We start from the raw sequence: 23,717 nt of genomic DNA on the forward strand, positions 1-23,717 counted from the left end.
CACTTCTATTCCAAATGCTCTCAGCTAAGTGCTCATCTTTTATCCTTACTTTCCTTTCTCACAAGTCAATAAAGGGTTCAGCATGTGAAAGTGGAAAAGGAAGGCCCCAGCCCAAAGAGTAAAATACTTTTGCCATGTACCTTATAAGAGCTGGAGAGAAACAGAAGAAGAAGAGAGGGAGAGAAGGAAGGAAGGAAGGAAGGAAGGAAGGAAGGAAGGAAGGAAGGAAGGAAGGAAGGAAGGAAGGAAGGAAGGAAGGAAGGAAGGAAGGAAGGAGGGAGGGAGGGAGGGAGGGAAGGAGGGAGAGAGAGAAAGAATGAAATAAGGAGGAACTAAGGATGCTGACAAGCTTTAAAGGACTAAATTGCACATACCACCAATAAGTATTTACCAAGAGTCTTATTCAGAAATAATAACTAACTGTATTGACATTCAAGTTACAGTCAACCTTGATATTTGGGTTCTAGCATGGTATCTCATTAGCATAAAGTGTATACTAATGCTTAATTAGATCATGCAGCATATATTGATAGAAGACATAGGACAAAATTTTGAAAGAAAAAAAGTCTGCTTCCACAGGTATATATAACGTGAGAAGTTCTTTCATTCCTTTAAATATGCATTCTGATTAGAATACTTATTAAGTTTCTTATTTTTTATCAGGGTTTTGACATGCTGAACTTCATAACATTATTTAATGACATTTTGTTAAATATGAATACTGTGGTTTAAAAAAACCTAGAATCAATTATCTCGATATTTTCAGCTCTACCCTTGGTTTACAAGTTTGGACTATGACATAATTTTAATGTCAGAAAGTTTAATTTTTTTCTTCATTTTCCCTAATGGTTTCTCTTTCCTTCTCTGTTGCATTTACACTGAATCCAACTAAATATTTCATATATGCTCATAAAATGGTACACCTCCCATAGTCACTCAATCTTGCATTTTGGTAGGAGAATTCTTTAGGCAGAATATAGAAGAGCTCTAAGGACCAAAAGCAAAAGCAATGAGCACCCATTATTCCAGGTCATTGAGTTACATAACAAATGAAAGAGATGGATTTTACAAGTGACTGGTGACACACTTAAAACAAATTAAAAAGATAGGAATAATAATTTTGGCTGCCATCCACTAATTATCTTTACACAGGAGCAAAATCTAAAGAATTTTTTTTTTTTAAAAATCCCCCTGAATTATTTTATGTAATTATACAGTTCTCCAGTTTATCTAGATCTGTTTTTGGCTAGAGTTTATCTTATATCAGAGATCATATGTCTTCTTGATAATACTCTCTAGTCAAGGACTACAAAAGCAATTTATCTGAGAGTCCAAGTAAAACCTAGGCTTTGGTTTCTATATGGTAACTTATACCAATAAGATCTAGAAGAAGAGCTTCATGGTATTGATAAATTAACTTAATAATATATTGCTTCACTTTGGATTTTAGCTTAACGTGCTCAAAAAAAACAAAAAAAAAAACAAAAAAAAAAAAGGAAGAGGGGCTTTCAAATTTTCATAGGCAACTACAGTCATCCAGTTCACCCCAGTCACATTCTTCTGCTAGCCTTGAAAGTTAGTGATGCTGAATAGAAGGGAGAGCTTCCTGGAACCCAACAGCAGAACTTCTCCAGGAACTGAGCTTTGATTGATAGGGCAATGCTGAATTTCTTGCTAGTCAGAGGTAACGTGAAAATGTTTAGATGTTGTTCAAATGATCTGAATATTAGTTGACTTCTACAGAAAGTTTATTTGGGACAGTTTGAAAATCTTTGTTGTATATAATGTGAACAGGTATGAAAACTCTAATTATGTACTGTTATTCCTTAACCCTTATACTATTAAAACTTGTTTAATATTTAAAGGAAAGAATGTTGTCAGTTTTGCAAACCATGGCTCAATGCCACAATTCCTAAGTTTGTCTTATTTGTAATGTCTTCTGTAGTTTTTTTTTCTGTAACAAATGGAAAATATGGACAAAAAAATTTATGAGATGTAATTCAACATTAGGTATTATTACCAGAGGATGGAGCCCAAAGGAACCCAGCAATAATACAAATTTCTTTCTTATTGCTGAAAAACTTGATACATGTAAAAAGCCCTCAAAAGTCTCTAAAATTCTGAGCTTTGTATGTAAATTGACTCTTTTCAGCACAATAAATCTATGTTCTGGATTTTTGTAACTTATAATTCTAATCAAAAATTGCACAGAATTACTGGGCATGGTGGCACACATCTGTAATCCCAGAAGCTCGGGAAGCTGAGGCAGGAAGATCATGAGTTCAAAGCCAGCCTCAGCAACAGCAAGGTGCTAAGCAACTCACTGAGATCCTACCTCTAAAAAAATACAAAACAGGGCTGGGGATGTGGCTCCATGGCCGAGTGCCCCTGAGTTCAATCCCTGGTACCACCTTAAAAAAAATTTTGTTCAGATTTGTTTTTCCCTTTTACATTTTCCATTTTAAACAAACTGCACAAATTATCTAGTTATAGCTAAGTGAAAAATCTTTGACTGATAAGAGACTACCTAACGACTTTTAATTTTGGAAGACTGAGGGTACAGCTTCATGTCTACCAAGGTTCACCATCAAATGCTATAGTGTGATTCTCTCCCAAGCTCAAATTCTCTGGAGCAGCATCCCTGAAAAGAGGGATGTCCTGGGGTACATAGGTTTCTTTCTGCTCTAAAGCTGAATGCTTGTTTTGTTAGCAGGCAAAGCCCAACTTGAGATGAATGTGAAGAAGAGTAGGAAATATTTTATAGTCCCCAAAATAATTTTTATAGGTTTCAGGACACACAAATAAATATTTTCTGAACTTTGTGATTTGAAATTTTCTAACTGGGAGAAGATATAATTTCCATAATATTAGGAAAAAAACATAAAAAATAATCTTCATACTGAATATTAATTCAGCCAACCATGTTATAGAAGGAGAAAGATGTTTTGTTTTAATATCATTTGCACACTGAATACCATTCTTTTGTGCTAATTCTAGCAGGCCTTTCTGTGACATATGGCAAAGCCGGTATGTGGCCTTCTTTGTTCCTTGTGTCCAGATGTTCTGACACTTTCACACACCTTCATCATTGCAACCAAGACTAGTTCTATTTGCCACCTTCAGAGATTTGCTATTTATAGCTCTGAAAGTTTCTAATCCCAGTTTCACTAAGATGTGCAACTCTGGAGAGGTTGGCACTACCTCCTAGGATGACTGAAAAATCTGGTGAAGTTTTTTGTTTCTTTCTTATTTTTTTTCATTTTCTTTTTTTAAAATATAAGAGTAATCACTAGTCAAATAAATCATTTGACTTTCATTACCACAGGTGTCTACTAAGGAAAATGCCTCTCCTATGAGTCTACCTTCTGAAGAAAAAATTAATCTCTTTGCTCAGTTTCATCTAAAGCACCTGCTCAGTCCACTCTACAATCTGCCTCTTTGTCCTGAATTTGATATATGATTGACAAGCAGCAAAATACAAAGAACTGTCTTCAGAAAGTGAGTTGATATGAAGGAGCAATTTTGTACAGTTCTGATTTTATCCCAATTATTACTTTCCTGTCTCACTTAGATACAATGACATTTTATAGACCACAGTAAAAATATGTTTAGCAGAAGTCTTTCTTTATCTCCAAATACAGGAAAGACCACAGAGGAAGACAGGATATAAACTAAAACTTTCATTTAAAAAAATGCATTATAAGAACCCAAAACAAACATTTCTTAGGCTTGCCATTTGGCTTTGGCTTTTCTTTTTGACTTTCAAATAATAAACAATGGTACACAGATCTAACTTTAAGAATGACCTGATCAGAAACTAGATAGATTAAGTAGAAGGACAAATTCGGGATAATTTAATGAATTAAAATTAAGTCTTTTTCATTGTTTAGCAACATGAAAAATATACTTCTGAAGGATTCAAGTTTTCATTGACATACAAAAGGAAATTGTCAAGACTTTTTCAGTGAATCAACAATTCTCTTTTATTTTGATAGGGCAGTTTTCCAAATTTGGGGCAGGAGAATGCTAAGTTAAGCTTTGTCATTGGAAACAGGAAGGTAAAGGTAAAATATGAGCAATCCTACCTACCATTCTAATTCTAATTGTGTTCAGATTCATGATTATCAGACAGTTTACCTAGATAGGCAAAGGAGCTGTATTCAGACGCTCAGGAATGAATCTCAGTTTATGTACTAAATAATAATCTGATGTTTAGACATTGCTCATTGTAATGTAAGTTTACCTGTGCTTTTAACTGCAATCCCAATACATTGTTCTAAATGATGGAATAACTTTAACTATTACAGGGCTAATTATTACTGACAATGCTGTATTTCTTTATATTTTAAGAAGACTAGAAGCATGAATTATTCAATTTGAAATTTATAAGATTTAGTGTTTCCTCAATATTACCACATGACCATTTCAGACATTAGTTAATCACATTACAGATGACTTTCAGCCAATAATATTTTGAAGTTAAAATACTATTATACTTTAAACATTTGTGTAGCTGTCACAGAATAGTCATAATGAGCTCTTTTTATCTTCAGTTTTTCAAGACCTTATCAAACCAACATTTATATTAACTTGTCCCAAGTTCCATTTACATTTTTAAAGACTACTTTCTCAGTCAGTTCTTCCAACCTATGCTCTACCCTTATTCATTCATCCTTAACTTACTCCTTATTATTTAACATACAAAGACCCAAAGATTTGGGTAACATTACAAATAACATACAAATCTCTTTGAGAGGAATAGAAATCATATTATGATAGGTATTGTTAAAAATTATTCACCAGACATAATCCGATGGGAGTATATTGATTGTTTTATAGCATGTTTGCAAATGTATAACTTCTGAGACTGCTCATGTCATTTGCTCAAATATTTTTGTAAGTCATTGCATGCTGCTCATTTTGCTACAGAACAGTGAATATTTTTTAAAAGTCCAAACCAGCTGTATTATTGCTTATATGAAACATGTCTCTATTTCCCCAAAGGTTCTATGAAGTGCACAGGAGTGCAAGTGTCATATGGCATAATCACCATGGCTTAAATTATTGCTTCAAAATAGTTATAAGGTATTGCTAAGGAAGCCATTTTTAGATGAATGTACAATTCAATGTGAAAAGTACATAGTGAGACTAAGTAGTAAGTTGGTGTCTTTTCATAACAAAGTCAAAGCTTTCAGAAGTAAGGCTGTCATTTCAGCATTTGCTTCTCTGTTCTAAAGTTCATAGCTTACACCTGGGTGGTGAGGATCAGCAACTGTGATGAACTGCATAGCTCTGGCAATAACTAAGACAACAGTGCCATAGCTCGTGTGCCTGATAGCCCTATAGTGAGCAATATTCATCCCTCATGCTTATCAGTGTTGACTTCTGTCTCTAATAAGTTTGAAGACTCGTGTGCAGAAACAGACTTTAAATTAGAAACCAAAGTTAAAATTAAAATTTGTGAGAGAAATAATGGCATGAAGCCCAGAGTGGTTAACTTTGCAAAATAATGGCAAATGAAATAAACTTGTGTTTACTTCTAGTAATTGAAATTATTTGCATACTTTTCAATGATTCCCAAATATGGCTATATGTTAGCATTATCTAGAGTGGTATTCTAAATGCAGATTCCTAGGCCTTACCTGAAACCTACTGAATTCAAATTTCTGAAAGTAAAGCCCAGTAATTTATATTTCTAAAACTTTCTAGGTAATTCTTATGAAGCCAGTCCGAATGGTCCAAGAAGATTAGTTGGACCATTGAACTATTTCATTTCTTAGTAAGGATGGAATAGTAATGAGATTCTTGACTGAAGCCATGATCTGGTCATAATGTATTATAAATAAAAGACATAAACTTGACTTCTCTACCATCCCAAGTTCTCCCAAATGCATTACTCCTTTTAATCATGTAACATCTACATTCAACAAACACATAAACACAAACTAAGAATATTCATTACTTTATAAAACTATTTTATAGCATGAGATTAGCTGTGATTCTTCCTGTGTTATAAACAGATCAATGATTATATTATTTGCTTTTATGAAGTGTAAAAAGGAACAAAGGGGAAAAAAGTTTCAGGACAGTTAATACTTAGATTTCAGTTGTTTGAAACAAGTGTGAGGAAGGAATTTTGCACACTATCTCAAGATTCTCTGAACAAGATTACATTAATCTGTGTATAACATCAGTGGATGCTTTACAGTCACCACCACGAAGATCCTGAAATTGACCCATGGGTAGGCTCAATGTGCCCATTCAACAATAAATATTTTTTCCTCATGTTAACACAATTGGTGTACATTTTAAATCAGTTGGTTGTGGATTAGGTGTATTTATATCAAGAGCTACTCATAAAACCATCATTTGGACTAGATTAGGTTATATTTTAATAAGTCGATCCTTCTTTCATCAGGAGTTTTGGGCTGTTTCTAGTAAAATACGCTCATAGAATCCTCTGAAATGACAAAATTTTAGTAGTTGGAGTTCTATGATCTAATAATAGAAATAACTAAGCTATGATATGAGGCTTCCTTCTTGGAGTTGAGTTTCTGTTTTGTTAGCTAGAGGCATCTGGTGCTGCCCAAAGCATATTCGGTCATGTATAATTAATTACAAAGGAACATTCAGAGAAGATGCATAAAGTGCTTAGAGTCAGATTGTATCTTGAAGAAAGAGCAGAGGAGAAACTGCAAATGTAAGCAGTACCCCAGCATATTGACAAAGGTTAGTCATTATTACTCAGGCCTGGCACCAGGTAGCTTCATCTACCTGAATCAGGCATCAACAACTCTTTCTGTGGCCAGATCAGGTTCAAAAATGGGGAGAGACAATGGTGTTTGGTGTAGCCAGGCTTGAGGGGGTCAGATTGTTTCTAGTGATGGCATGGAGTAAGAAAGAGTCAGGACTGGGCTTAGTCTTGCTCAAAATGCATACGAAGAAACCTATTTATAGAATTTTTACTTTCTGCCCTAATCATCCACAACACCTGCCTTCAGCAAGTCAGGAACCCCAGGAACCTGCACAAATATATTCAATGACGGTCATAATTCTGAGCTCCCTTTTGATACTGCCCAACTTCAGGCACACTATTTTGATTGGCAACAATATAATTCTGTACAAAACACAAAGGTTGTGGTTTTCCAAATGATCTGTGGCTTTGTCCTTGTTATTTATCAATTTCTTTTTGCTGTATTGTTGGAACACTCTGGAGGAATTTGCAAACTTGAAAGTCTTGCTGCACTTGTGAATGAGATTTTGTTTGTTATCATCTTGTTCTGTTTTGTTTTTCCTGGAGAGCCTTACGCTTTTACCCTTTCACACTGTCCTGATACCACTGTCACTGGAGGAGAGGAGGAAGTGTGAGGCTATGAGAACTAGCATTTGAAGTGCTGAATCCATACACCCATTCCCCAGCCTCAGGCACCAGCAGTTGTCTCAGAGTCACAATAGGTCACAACTCACTGGACTTCACACATAATAAGGTATTAAAAGGAAAACCCAAAATAATTTTTAAAATAACAGAAAAGACAAATATAGAGGCAGATTTTAGAAAGTTGGGTCACAAGTATAATTTAGGAGCTATGGCTCTTCCCCTTATCTATGCTACAGAGGAAAGAGATCCATTTAATGTGTTTCTGGGGCATATTACCCTTTTATTATGGCTGATGTTACCTGCTTATGAAGGTTCACAAAGCAGACATAGGGCATTAAGTTTTGAGTAAATATTTGGGGATTTTGATTTCTTTTAATTATTGATTTTTTTGGTAAATGTTGGCATTTTCTCCATCAAAATGATCCTAATGCCAGTTACTGATGGCTAGTTGTAAAGTGCCTTCTCCAAATCAGTTGTTTGAAGGAACATTAAAACAGGGAAGCTAGAGGTGCCAGGTTATATTTTAAAGTATTCCTTCTGGAGTGAGTTAAATGCATTAGACAAACTTAAGATCACTTGGCTTCTAAGTGGACATCACTTAAATTCCTTTTAATCTGCCACGCTAAAATGTTTATAAGTAAAATGAGAATACTGTAAAGATATTAGACAAAGAAAGTACAAATGCCATCACTTTGTTATAGTCACATTTCCCAAGGTAGGAGATGTGGACTGCATTTTACAGGAAAATAAAAATAAATGCTTTTTTTTTTTTTTTTCCACAGTTTCTAATTTCTTAAGACTACAGCTAGAATGAAGAAATATTTTACACAGTACCTTGCAAAAACATGTAGTAACAGTGTAAATGTAATAGTCTACTGTACTGTAATAAGTTGACAAAATGATAACAGATTAGACCATTGCCTCAGACTATCTCCAAAAATATATTTAGATTATAGAGTATGAAAAATGTAGTTTACATTCTGTCTGTGATATATAATAGATCTCTGGCATGTTCTTCAATGTGACATTTGTGACAGTATAAATGGCTACTTCTCTATGTAAAATCATATAAACTAATACAGAGTTTGTGATTCTTCTGACAAATTGAGAGTATATACACAAATTCTTCTCCTGAGCCCTATCTATCACTAGTTCCCAGATAATGGAGTTGATTTCCAATGAATGCTTTTAAAATATAGATATTTCCCATAGATATTCTTAAGTACAGAGAGAATAACCATGTGTTTAGAATAGTCGCTTAGACAAATCCTTACAAAAAGCAGAGAAATAGATTGAATGATTCCTGGATTGAATGATTCTCTTTCAGCCTTATGGTTACAAAACACATTGTTTATCACCAGGACATTTATTGATGAAATATATCATAATAAGCTCTAAACTACGGCACAGAGTAAGCAAAAATGACAGTGAGCTTGGCTCTCTCTCATGTGCTTGTGCTCTAAGGAGCCCCTGAGCATGGCTCAGACATTTTCTAGTATTGTCATGAGAACTGAGGTGCTTCTAGCCTGCTCCGTCCATGCTGACTGTAAACTACCCATTGTCTCCTGTGAAGGAAGTGGGTTAAATATCCCAGTCCCTTGAAGAGATCCTTTGTGAGTAATTGTCCTCATGAAAATACACTGGACTTCTCTCCCATGGAGTTAAAAGGAGAAACCTAGTCCCAGGGAAGAGTGGGGCAGGCAAGTGTTCAGAGAGCTCAGCGTCTGTGTCTTGGATTCTCCAATGAAGAATGCTGCACTAATGTCTTCATAATCCTCCCGGTGAGAACAGAGCTCAAATTATAAAAGGGATCACAGTGATAACAAATACTTGGCATATCTATAAATGTTTTCTTGTTAACACAGAGAACTTAAAAACATTAATTAGACCTCGTGGATTATATTGGAAATTAGTTAATATAGACCTTAGCTGAGTTATGTCACAACTGAATCATAATGCAGCCCAAATCCCTGAACAGAGAAGAAATACATTGCATTCAGTAGACATAAGCTACCAATAATACACTTGTTGGAGTAAGAAAATGCTCTCTCCAAGGTTTCAAGGAAGCAAATGCTTATAGCTCATTAACCTCAATAGAAATTTAGGCTTCATAACTGATCCAAAATAGGAAAACTCTGGACACACTGTGCTCCTAATTTCAGTGTGAGCAGTAATAATATTTTCATGCAGGGTTGATTACTGGGAACAGGTCTTAATTTTAGCAGAACATGCTAGGAAAACCTGTTGTAACAACAGTGATTATAAGTTCTATAAGTTAGACATACATTAGTTTCATGAAGATGATTCCATGAAATTAAAAGACACATAAATGAAATTGTAGAAGAATGCTTTCTAACAATCTAAAAGCCATAAGATACATGGTTTTCTTGCTTTTTGTTATGAAATAAGAAACAGCATTCTTGGCAAAATGTCCTGACACTTCTTTGTCAGTAATGCCAGTGTCCAGGAATATGCTTCTGAGGGTGACAATCAGCTTAGGAAATATCAACTGGGGAAGGGTAGAAGAGTTACTCACATGTTATTTAGTAGGATGCTGTTTATTAGAATGCATTTTAATGTTGAAAAAACTATCCATATTTATAAGTGCTAAGTTGGAAAGGGTCCAATGTAACAAAGCATTTGTTTTTAGCTGATATGTGTTAGAAAATGGCAAAAGACCTTAATCTTAGTTACAGATACATCTGCTACTAATAAATTCCATTTCCTCTGGACTCCATGCTTCATTTGTTAAGTCTGAAAGATATATTTACTAAGCAGACATACAATGCTTTCTCAGCATCTGAGATCCTTGGTTATATGTATTCACAGTCCAAGCACTAATCTCTCTAGATAAGTGAAACTATATTAGATTAGTAGTTTAGCATTACATAATGTACCATCAATACAGTAGCAGATTCCAAAAGGCTAATAATGTTGTGTGAAATGTAATTATCTAGAAGAAGAGATGTGTATAAAAATAGGTAATATCCCTAAAATATTTTGCTGAGTTACAATTCTTCCTGCTGGGAAGTTTACCACACTGCCATGATATATGTATGAAATGTCTGTTCAGAAAAAGAAAATTAGAAAATATTCCTCACCTACCAATTCACTAAATGTAGGCATATATACTGAAAACTGGCTCTCAAAAGTGGTACAAATATATAGGGGAAGATGCCTATATGCATGACAAACAAGAAAACATGGAGTCTATTTATTGGTTAGTTTTTAAAAGGGCCCATATTTGTAATTTATATATATATATATGAATGATCAAAAACACTCATGTGGATGGACATATCTGGTTTCCCCGTGCCCTCAGCTCTTCAAGGATTATTGCCTGACATAACATAAAAATTCCACTGCTTGTTTTCAGCAAAGCATTGAGAGAGGAACCACCTCTTTCCACCTTCATAGTGACCCACGTTCTGGGTTTGTGCTTTTTGAAGGAGTCTTTGATCTGCTGCAGGTCTCAGAGGCTTGTCTCCCGGAGGAACATGGTGCCGATGTTGTAGGAAACCTTTTTTATTCTTGACGAAGAAAGAGAAGGCTTTGGCTGCTTTGGACCAGTCCTTACCTCCAGGAAATAGCAGATCCCAGGAATTTCCTTTGGGAAGTTGTCTGGAAGTTCTTCACGGGACCGAGGGATGAATGTGAAACTTTCTTCTCGTTTTAATAATCTATGAAGAAAATATAGATAATGTGTATCAAATAGCAAGGGAAATGTGAATAGGGAAAAATTCCAAAGGCTGAGAAAGCCTATTCATGACTGTGTGCACACAAATACCTCTATTTCTTTGAATAGATGTGACCTTCCTAGGACTCCAGACACTAGGAAATGCTAAATCAGGAAAGAGCCCTTCATGTTATAATAATAATAATAATAATAACTGCTCAAAATTTTTCTCTACTTAAAATATTTCTTTCTTTCTGAACATAATACAGGTTCTTTCTTTGCATAATACAAGTTTTATTTTAAACAGGCAGGATTTACTTGTCTGTTTTGAAAATCTGCCTAAATTCTAGAGCTCTCCTTTTTGTTTTGTAGACTCTCAAAAAACTTTAAATGTATGTCTTGTATGTCAAAAATGTAACACAAATATTTATATTTGTAGAACATTTTGTTGTCTCCAAGTATCTGTGATATCTAGTTACTGACATATAGCAATATATATTTTCCAATCTCACCATTTATTAGCAAATAACTTGATTTGTCCCTTGCAATCACACATCGAGACTCTTTTCACAACAGTAACTTTGCAGAACATTTGTTCTTTAAACTTGCCAAGCTCCATAAAAGATTCTGTTTGATGCCCACATCTAAGAATGTGGTTAAACAATTCCACTGAATTGACTCTTTATGGACGACTTAATGCTTAAGAAAATCTCCTTGACACACCTAAGAATGTAGTAAGTACAGCATTATTATTATTATTATTTTTTTGCCAGCAGAGAAGGAAACAGGAAATAATAAAGAAAAGATAACTTCCATAAATGATAAAAAGCCAAGTAATATGAAACAAGAAGATGGTATAAGATGGTATAAGAAAGTTACACATAGAGGTAGATACAAAAAGCTGCAAAAGTTCGGAAGAAGTAAATATTTGCCATGAGGGGAACCACAAACTTTGTGGACACGATGTACAGAATTCCAGTAAGTGAATGTGGACAACATAATTAAAGGGTCAGAGACAGAACTGGAGCAGAACCAATGTGTTTCCCATCCTTAGGTGATGGCAATGTAGAGTGAGGTGAGCAGGAGGGTTAAGGCTGAGGCAGTTCGTTAGGACACAGTTCTGAAGTCTATACTGCGTTTAGACTTTATTTGGAAGGCACTATGGAGACAAATCCATCAACATTTACCTAAAAGCAACTCCTGCTCCTAAGTTAATAGCAGCTCCCCTAACATTGGGCAGGCAATGTGGGAGAAAAGAACCATGTGGCAATCAATGAATGCAAGAACAAAGGGTGCATGAAAATGCAAAATCATTACAGGAGAAATGACCAGAGTCTCTATGCAAGGAAGAAAATAACACCTTCTCTCAATGATCTGATTTGAAAAAATGCTGGCAGTAGTAATAATTGTTAAGACATGAGCAGCCTGTGCTTACCTTTATGAACCAGATTTGTAGTATTTTGCTTTCTCAAGTATAAAGGAACAGTACTAATTGACTGTTCTTTAAAAACCATTATACAATGATCATATTAATTTGGAACATAAGGAAGTCAAGCTCATTTTAACATTTTAAAATTAAGTGTCTTATCCCTTTTATCCATATGACATAATCGTGTGCAAAAACTAAAAATGTTCTTCTCTGTTAAATTCAAGGAGGGTAGAAATGAGTTCAGAGCAAGTTAGAGTGATTTGCTCAAGGAAACAGCAAGATAGTAGTGGCAGTGGCATTAGAATCTAGATATGTTAACTCCTAATCAAGTTTAACCCTATTATAACTAATAAGACTATGTTAAGATAGTTTTCCATCTTGAAACAACTAAACAGAGACACAAGTGATGCATTAATGATAATTAGAATGGAAGTCATCAGTATTATTTTCATTTTTTTCATTGGCATAGTTGTTATTTTTCTCTACATATAATGAACAATCAGCCATTTCAGAAACAAAGCGTAAACACCACTAAACAATAGTTTTTCAGTAAATCCATAATAATTCTACTAAGCTCAAATAGAAGAATTACTGATGTGCAACATTTGCGTGTCAACCAATGATGTCAATCAATTAACAAACATTAACAAACATTTGTTCAGTGCTTGTGACATGCTTAGACAGCCTTCTCAAAGAAGAAAAGTAGGTGAAGATGCGAGGACACACAGAACACATTAACAAATTTAGAAGATAAGAAATGTACATAGAAGCAAATTAGCAATACATGACAATATATGATATAACATGATATAATTCAAAAAAAGAAATTCTGTGGGATAGAGGCAGAAGTGATGACTATGGATTGAAGTACAAAAGTCAAGAACCAGAACAGTAAAGTTCACTATCACCAGTTATAGCACAGAGCCATAAACTGTAAGTTTCTTTAAAGCCCCAAATCAACAATTAGGACTCCATTTAAGTTACATTTCCTTTTTGTATCTTTTTAGTCTAAAAATGTATCTTTTACAGTTTGTTTGCCTCAGTGGTCTTTATGTCTTGCTATAATTTATATTCTCTGACAAATTGGTGGTACATCTATGGAAGTACTTATAAATGACGAAAAGAAGAGGACACAAGCTGCTTTGGATGCCCAAACTTTTAAATAATTCACAGTACTTTGGCTGGGAGGAAAGTCTTCACGATAAATGGATTCCTTGACATTTTAAATAAATCTCATATACTATGCTAGAAATCATAGAGACAACAGCTTTTATGGGATTTTCTTCTTTTCCAAGTAAATATTTTGGTATCAATAAACTAAACACAGTTTTAAATTTCAATAATAAAATTAAGAGCACATAAGGATAAACTGATTCAACTTCCTATGATATCCAGGATTAGTAGCCTGTGTATAAATGAACAATGACATGCAATATTCAGATGTCTTTCAGTAGGATCATCTGAATGGCTTACTGGGGGTATGAGGAGAAGGGCAGGGGAACATTTCATGCAGTGTAGCTGCTGATGACATGAGTCAGGCTGCTGCAAAAATGATCAAATGTGTATACATGGATTAGGAATGTAAACCCTGATCACTCCAGAACCTCCCACCCCTCTAAAATGCTATAAGTCCAACTCCCTGGTCTAAAGCTCTGCCTAATAGTCCATTTCCTTAGCACCACCAGACTGATATAGAAGCTTATAGTCTACATAAATCTAAATTAATCCTGAGCTGTAATCCCCAAATGGCTGATATGCCACCTGGGAGTTATAGCGACATGTTTAATAAGTATTCGCAAGTCACACAAATCCTAGTTTACCTGCCTGTCACCCATGCTCCTATTAACAGTTTTTTTTTTTTTTTTTTAATACAAATTGGTTTTCAAAATAAAACTTTTCTGCTACTTTGGATCAACAGATGGCTCCTAAGCATGTCCATGATACCATGAAGGTCTACAGAACTGCTCCCTCACAGCTGCAGAAATAAAGCTGGGCTCTGAGTCACTCAGTCACTGTTGGCATGCACATTTCTGCCCAATCTTCCCCACACATTGTGCCCTTCCTATGTCCTCCCTTGAAAAAAAGCTTGAAACTTTAACTAAGGTATAATAATCTAAATGCAATTTACATTTGACAATAGTTGGAGTTTAAAAAGAGAGAGAATAGAATGGAATCATAATAGGGCATCTCAGACATCTATTCGTGGGTGTACTATCTTCTTCAAATCACCCTGCAAGTGGCACATAAAATGCACAGCTTGGTCATCTATAAGGCAGAAGCAGGAATTTGGTCTTCTATTCTACTGAACTTTTTTTCTCCGTAAGTCTGTAGTTTGATTCAATTACTATTTACAAAGGTCTTATGATCACTTGCTAAGTGCTTTTCTTATGCCTTTTAGACTGTAGAACTATGGTAAATAATCAGTCATGCAATTCTTGAGCCAGACTTCACTCTCACATTTAGAGTCATCCAGTTTTCTGGTCAGTGAGTTCGGTAGTCAGTCAGTCACCAGGTAGTTATTAAGTGCCTTCTGTGAGTGAGGTGTTGAACCAATACTTTCCTACTGTGGATCATAACATTGATGGGACAGGAAATGACTCACAGAAGAGATTAAGGAATTTTTATTTTTGTTGAAAATGTCTTTCCATAAAGTCATTGTCTTTTTATTAACTGAGCTGACCATGGGGACAACTCCATGGATAGTCCTATGGATAGATCCAGCTCCAGACACTGATAGTGACCAATGATGGGAGTTTGGGCAACATGCTTAATAAATATTCAGAAGCCACACAAATCCTATTTTACCTTTACTCTTCTCATCAATCTTTTCTGCAAATTGATTTTCAAAATAAGAATACCTGCACATTTGAAATCAAGTTATTTTTGTTTATTGCAACAACTGGAAATAGCAAATTATGTAATGTGCAGATCTGTGAGAGTGACATTCCAAGGATGCTTCCAAAGGAGTAACCACAACTTTGTCTACTACTTTCTGCTGCTCACCCACTGATGGTTTAAAGCCAAAGCAAGAGGCAGTAGAAAATGATGCATCTTTCAGAGTTAAGGGCTTAGAAAGGATATGTGGATTAGTGATCTTTTAAAGACTTTGTCTAAAATATCTTTAGCTCATTTACCTCTCTACCTGATTGATTTGATTAGGTACTAATTTCTTGTTTAGAAATTATTTTCTCAAAAAAATCAAAGGTCAAATGTTTTCCATGATAAGTGGATGATGATATATAATGGGGGTAGGGGAGAATGAGAGAAGAATGAAGGAACTTTAGATTATGTAGAAGGAAATGAGAGGGAGAAGGGTATGAAAAATCGTGGAATGAGACAGATATCATTACCCTATGTACATGTATGATTACATGAATGGTATGAATCTACACCATGTACAACTGTAGAAATGAAATGATATACCCCATTTGTGTACAACGAATCAAAAAGCAGTGTGTAAAAAATAATTAATTAATTAATTAATTAAAAACAAAACAAAACCAAAAAAAAAAAAAAAGAAATTATTTTCTGGATTTGACTGTTAGAGTTATCTGTCAGCTGGGCATGGTGGCACACACCTGTAATCCCAGCAGCTCAGGAGGCTAAGGTAGAAGGATTGAGAGGTCAAAGCTCCAGCCTCAGCTAAAGCAAGGCACTAAGCAACTCACTGAGACCCTGTCTCTAAGTAAAACACAACATAGGGCTGGGGGTTGGCTCAGTGGTTGAATGCCTCCGAGTTCAATCCCCAGTACCAAAAAAACAAAACAAAAAGAGTTACTGCCATTCTGCTAATAATTTAAGGGATGTGAACTTTCTCCTAGATTCTATCATCACCACCACCATAATTATCATTATCTTCATTATCATTATCATCAATATTATTTTTCTATCTCTGGTATTATGAAAATTAATGATTTATGTCTCAGTGCAACTTATTTAATAAAAGGCTATTAGTGAAACATTTTTAACTTTTTGAAATAGCAAATTATATAGTTTAGTTTGGGGGATTTTTGTGTTATTTCTTTGATCATTTTTTATACTTTCTTTTGTTTTCTTTTTATGGGTTTCTGCTTAGCCAGATATTGAACTTAGTAAATCAATCCTTTGATTCATTTTCTTTTCTCTCTAATTACTCCCTCATTTTTCTATTATACTTTCTGGAACATGGCCTCCATCATTATTTTCTAATACTTATATAGAATTGTGAAATTTCAGATACCACATTTTTAATTGTCAAGAGGTTATTCATGTTACATAATTGCTTTTTTATTGTGTCATGTTATTACTATCTTATATCTATGAGAAAATTAATCATCCTGTTATGGAGCTTTCTTTATTGTCTCTGTTTCCTCCAAATTTTATTGACTAGTTTTGTTTGCTTATTTTTTTTCTTTCTCTCATGTCAAATGTATTAAACAAATGATTAATATCTTGAAAATCTCTTTATATTTTTGTGTGAGGTATTAAGTGTGATTAGAAACTTTATGTATGGCAAGATGTTATGAAATTGTGGGTTTTCACTGGTCATTTCCCTAGGGCTTCCAAATATTAAAATATTTAGTGTCTTTCCTCTGGGGTTAGTTTGTACAAGTAACAATCTCCAATCATTACTGTGTGGTTTCCAGCATTATGGGAATTGAATAGCAGGGGATCTCACTGTCTAGGATGTATACTTTAACCTAACCCCCCTATATTCACCAGCTTGAATTTGGAGCCCTTTTGGTTCAATATCTCAGGAGAACAAGCCTCTGATATCCTTCTACAGTGAGTTGTTCTTCAAAATCTATTCTTCCTTTATTTCTTAAAGTTTTAGATAAGTACATGGGTGCTTATCTAAAGTAAAAACTATAGTCCCCAATTTTTCTTGCAACTATGGTTCTGAAAGACTGTTTAGCACAATCAGATGCACTTTCTAAAGATTTCAATGTTAGACATGAAGTAGATTCCATTTCCTTGGCAAATGACCACTGACATGGGAAGTCAGTATGGAGTTTTGCAAAAGCAGGCTCCATTTTTTAGCTTCTTGAGTATCAAAAAGATAGCCCAGTGTTGATGACTTTTTCATCAAATGTTTTTTCAGGCATATATTTTCCAGTATCTTGATATTCTAACTTATACTAGCCACAGAGGTAGGAGCTTGCCTAACCAGACAGTTCTATATTTTAGAGGTAAGATTTCAAGATATTCTGCTTAGACCCCATTTTATCCTTTCCAATGATTCTGATGAATCAATAGCTAGCTCGGATATTAAGGGAATTTATTAAGCAATCAGAGTGTCTCCCTGCAGGGTAAGAGAGAAAATGAGAGGAAAATAGAAAGGAAAAGAAAGATCTTCCAATGATTCTGTAATCACATCATTCCCTGTATTAAATCTCTTTCTACTTAAAATACCTAGAGTGTTTTCCACCTCTTGCACCTTTTCAGGAATTCCTCTTGGTCATGTGTTGCACCTTGCATATTAATCCCCTAATTAGGTTCTGTGTGTGTGTGTGTGTGTGTGTGTGTGTGTGTGTGCACATATGCACATGCACATATTTGAATAGGCTGATAATTAGATTCAGAGTGGGTATATTTCTTCTAAGCTGCAACCTCTTCTGTGGGGCCTGAGATCAGCACTCTACTCTGCACTAAGCCAAATATCACTCATATACTTTCCTTCTTGCTCTCTTCCACTGTTAAGTATACAAATATATGTATTCATATACACACAAACATACATGTGTATATATATATATATGTTGGGAAAATAACACATCTCTTGTACTTTTAGTATAATTTTACTGTTGTTTTAATATATGATTAATTATAATAGTTAACCTCAAAAAAGAATAAAGATAAACTCAGTTGTCCAGTCTTCCATGTTAAATTAGAAACTGTTGCTGTTAATTATTCACCAAAATATTATTTTGCTAAGAAATGCATCTGGACTTTACTATAATGGCATTAGATGTCTTTGAATGCTGGAGGATGACAGGTGTGAAAATGAAAATAAAAAAACACCAAGATACCTTGTGTTTTTCTAAGTATTCTGAAGTTCCTGAATTTTTTCTATTCATCTTTTTCTATCCATCGGTGTGGAAGAAAAGAAGAAACTCTGCTCTGTACTTTTGTTCATGTTTCACTGCTCCAAGATCTTATGCTGTTTAAAGATAGGCCCAAATGAAACTAGAGTTCATTTTCTGGAAACAGTACTCCTGCCCAAGTAAGGAAAGTAAGAACCTAAATCACTATGAGTTAAAACACAGAGATCTCACCAGATTTTTGTGCATTTTAAGGTTGTTAACATTTTTAGTTGCAGATTTTGAGGCAATATTGTAAGATTGTCAGTTTTTAGGTTCTAAAATTCAGGATAGTGGGTAAGCACTGGAAAAGGATAGTCTTCTTGTATGGTCACTCATATTTAGAAGGTAGAGAGTCTGATGGAAATTCCTTTTATTTTTAATTATTCATTTTTTTAATTTCTTACAGACTGCATTTTGATTCATTGTACACAAATGGGTTATATCGTTTTGTTTCTATGGTGGTACACAATGTAGATTCATGCCATTCATGTAATCATACACATACATAGGGTAATGAATACCCCAGCTCATTTCTTTCTGCAACCCAACCTGGGTTAAGTACTGAGGGCAACATGTGTTCACCATGGATCCCACAGTCTGCATGTCTGGTGCTTTCCAGAGGGCTCATGTGCCTATGTTCCCCCTAACCGAAAAAATTGATGCACTTTAAATGCTTGAATTTTAACCTGCTGAATAACTGAAGATGATTCTACCCCATCGCCTGCCCTGGACACTGCCAAATGAAATTTAATAGTCTAAGATCTTAATTTCAAATAAATGCCAAGATATTTAAAATTCAAAACACTCATTCGAAAGTCTTACACAGCAAAAGAGAGAACTTTAAGAAGAGATGACAAATGAGAGATTAGGAAAGATAACTGGAAGCAGCTCCTGTAAATTAAATAATTGTCTCACATTTTTCTTTTACATATATGACCAAAGTCTTTCTTAAAAACAAATCCATCATCATACTGGTCTTTCTTTATAAAAATGTAGGGGAAAAGTGAAAAGAAGAAAACATTAACATTTATTTTTTAAAATGAACAATCCTCAGTTGATTTCATTTTTAAAAATTAGGACCATAATTAATTTTAAAGAATTCTATGTTCTTTTTATACTCCTGAATCATTCAGAAGTAGAGGAAGTCCTAGATATGTTAGAAGAAGAATAGCAGAATTGGAATAACTTCAGTCCCAAAATCAAACTGAGAAAATGTTTGGAGCCTAAAAAAAGAACTGCATACTTTTTGTCCTTTCCTTTAGTAATTCAACCTACTGTTCTGTTTACCATCTTGATAATGTTTTATAGTAAATATTTCTTGTTAATCCTTCAAAATCATCTTATAAATATTATTTTTTGGGGAAAGAAACTATGGCATAATAGTAAATAAGAATGAGATAAAAGATGATATGTACATAAACCCTGTAAATTTGATCCCTGATGTTTTAGAGTTTTCTCTTCCCCATATAGGTGAAATAGGAGAAAAGTAGCTAATTGTTCTGAATATTCATTTAAATTATCTGTTTCTCAATTTCCTTGTGAAAAAAGAGAGTTTGCTCTAATTTATTTCAAAGGTTGTTGACAGTTCTAACACTCAGTGAAGACTGAGAATATCTATACTACAGATTATAGAGGGTCATATAAAGCAATATGATCAAATATGTTAGTTTTATACTAGCAAATGTGAAACATTTTCAAGAGCTCCAGGGAAAATAATGTGTAGGACAATATCACAAAAACTGATTATAGAGTCATGGGTGACTCATGCATGAGAAGTTTCTGCATGTTAGTCAGAGCAAAGAAAGGATGGTTGAGCATAGCAGGTAGAGCTATCAGATTTCTCCCAATTAACAAAGCATTACACGCAAAAGAACAGTGAGACCTGACAGCTAAAAAGATTAAGGCCTAATTGAGACTGGTTTCAATTCTCTAGGTTAAAAATGAGTTCTCCAAGCATAATATATTTTATTAAATATTAAAATGTATTTACATAGTACAATTCACAATTTTTTGGAAGGCATGCTGTGCCTTTTTTAAAGGGGGTTAATTAATATAACAATGCAATACACAAATAATAACATATTAATTATATAGTACATCCTTTCATCATTTCTTTTAAAGGATGTGGATATTGAGAAAAAGGAGAAGTATAACATTATATAGATGCTTGACTGCATGCTAAACCTAAAAGTAAGAACTCTAAAAGAGAATATATATTTATAAGACATTGTTTTCAAAAGTCAGTAAGTATTGTTTTCTAGCTCTGAGTCCCAGTGTTGATCATGTAGCATATGACTATGTGTTCATCCTCTGTCAGCCAGGAGAATTAGTTCTTTAAAGACTTTTATATCTTATATACTTTCTTTCTGTGCCCATGACCATGACCCCCGTTCATGACCCTACCTCAGGCCTGGGACAACAAAACAGCCATCCTACCTCTAGAACTCCCCATTTCACTCCCTGCAGAGCATTACTTCCAAGTAAGCAGTCCTTGTATCACGTTCCCAAGCTCGGAACACTTCAGTGGATCTCTAATAGTACCTGAGATTCTTTTTTATCTAACACGAGTCTCCCTGGATATCAGAAATGTAATTTTAAAAATAAACATTATTTTGGAATAATTTAGGACTTACAGAAGAGTTGTAAAGATAGTACAGTGAGTTTCCTTAAATCCTTTGCTCAATTTTCCCTAATGTTGGTATGCCAGATACCCCTAGCAAAACTAGGGTTTGTCAAAACAAGAATTTAATAATGATATATAACTATGAAATAAATTATAGACTTGTAATTTCACTGCTTATAGAGTCTGTCCTTTTCCTATTTCCATATTTAGCGTAAATTTTTTAAAATTTAAATTATCTAGACCTAATTGAGTTTTATAATTCATAAGGAAACAGAGGATGGAACCATTTAAATGTGACTTTTCCAGGGTCATAAGCTAATTAGTAGTAGAGCAGGAATGTGAACTTTACATGCTTTTATTTGGTCATTCTTCTATTTAATTAGTTAGTAGTGGTTCTTAATATTTTCTGAATCATGAGTCACTTTAAAAATCTAATGAGAGTGTTAGGAAAAAAACATCTCTCTGGAAAAATGTACATGTGAGTATGCATAGAAAATGTCAGAAAACTCAATAACACACTAACCCAAGACTTATGAAATGCTACACCATCCCCCAACCTCAACAGTACTACTAGCCCATGTTCTCACTTGGATTTCTAAAACAGATTTCACTTGAATTATTTCTAAAGTCACTTTTTCTATTTGGAATTTTGAGATAAAATGTGGAACTCGGAAAAAATAATTCAGAAATGATTCTTGTTCCTGTGGAATTACAGAATGAACATGAACCAACAGGCCACCTTAAATAGTGCCATTTTTTTTTTTTAATGGAGAAGAAAAAGAAGTATGTGGGGAGTAACTTTCTCACTTTAAATTATGTTTAATTATTTCAGTAACTAGTTTTCACTTTAAACTGCTTTAGATACTGTGGCAAATTTAACTAAATTTGGCATCATTTGTACACAGTTGTGACCAATAAATATTATTGGTATTTCATAGAAATTTTTGTGTGAAATTAATAGATATCCCCATATAAACAGGAACTATTGACATGAATACGAGGTTAGAATCTTTGAATTCTGAATCCTAGAACTAGGTGAGGAGAGGTCTTACCTCCATACTAGTTCATAATAATAGGTCCTTATCAGGGACCAACAGCACTCTCCTTCCACATTCAGATTTGAGCCATACAGACCAAATCTATGCCAAATCATCAATTAAACCACCAAGAGAAAACATCTAAATTGACCCAATGTAATCTTTCTTATCATGTCTATGTATTCATTTCTGCATGTTACATATTCAAATTTTTCTCATTGATTATTATAAGCACTCTCAGCAATTAGACCTTTAGAAGTGTGCTGCCTTTAGAAGGCAAGTTTACACCATTTTTCACTGTAAAAGTAACTGCAAGGTTGTATTCTGGTCCTCAAGATTTCATGTGCTGGTAAATACACAAAATGATTGAAGAAGAATGGTTTGAATATTGAAAAAAATGGACCAGATTTATTTTTAAAAAATACATTTGGAAAGCTTGTGAATCCCAATCCACAGAACTGCATTTTCTGGGAAAATGCTATTTAATATGGCAGGGAGACAAAGAAAATAAAAATAAAAATGTCTAAATGAGTACACTACCTCATTCGACTTTGCTATATGTGACTTTTATTGGCACTTTTAAAAGGGTAATATTAATGTTGTTGTCTATAATTGGAAAAATAGAAATATAATTCTTGAGGCAGAGCTCAAGGTTTGCTTTTGGGAAAACTCTTTAGTCATTTGTCTTTACTGATTATATTTCTTTTGTAAAATATAGTGTTTACTATTTTGTTGCTTCTAGAGAGAAAAAGATAGGATGATCGATAAAGTTATTTAAAAGACTGACAGGGCAGTAACATTCCAGCCTGAATACTTTTTATTTTTCATAATTATCAAGTCATGGGTATGTATAAGAATTTTGATTTGGACCAAAAAAAGAAAACAAAGAAGTTATTGGTAAACTGCTAGACAAGATTTCCTGAAGTTTCTTTGGCTATCTTTTCTCACAGAAAGTATACACTGGAAAAAGAGTAAATATTTATAACAGTATCTCACTCTTGTACAGGAAGTATATTGACAACATAACAGAAGTGGATTTTCTAGCAAGAATTTTTGACAATTATCAATGACTATTAACTTTTATATGCAAAGAAAAATATATTCAGGTAATTTCATTTTTCTTCAGTTATTCTAAGTATCTTTTCAATAAACTGGAAAGACACATTCCTTTGAATTATCATTCAGGAAATTCTGAATCATAAGCCTATATTTCCAGTAACTAAGAGACTCAAAAGATTGCAGCCTTTCAGAAGCTGTCTCACTTGGAAGACTCTGTTGGCCATGGCTTTGCCACATCACTCAAGTTCGATCCAGGGATAGAAACACTAGTATGGTTAGAAATATAGAGACTCCTAGTAAACCTTTTGGAAAGAATATACTTCTTTTTTATAACCCTGAGTATGAAAAGAACACAGAAAATCACAAGTGCAACCTGGGGGTATTCATGTCTACAGAGGTAGGAAAGAAAGGAATCTACCTCACTCTGATTCTAGTCTGCTCCCTATTGCTCTC

The 23,717-nt window shown here is 34.2% G+C and overlaps 1 protein-coding gene across 1 annotated transcript in view; it reads right to left on the minus strand.

Moving 5' to 3' along the window:
• Positions 1 to 281: 281 nt before the first annotated feature.
• GUCY1A2 (guanylate cyclase 1 soluble subunit alpha 2) overlaps positions 282 to 23,717 on the minus strand; it is a 302,312-nt gene continuing 278,876 nt past the window's right edge. Inside the window, exon 8 of the mRNA XM_079101610.1 lies at positions 282 to 11,058. Within this exon, the coding sequence (XP_078957736.1) occupies positions 10,851 to 11,058 (208 nt within the window). The 3' untranslated portion in view covers positions 282 to 10,850. The remainder of the gene's footprint in view (positions 11,059 to 23,717) is intronic.

This window comes from Sciurus vulgaris (genome assembly GCF_902686455.1).
Source record: "Sciurus vulgaris genome assembly, chromosome: 11".
In the NCBI taxonomy this organism is placed as follows: Eukaryota; Metazoa; Chordata; class Mammalia; order Rodentia; family Sciuridae; genus Sciurus; species Sciurus vulgaris.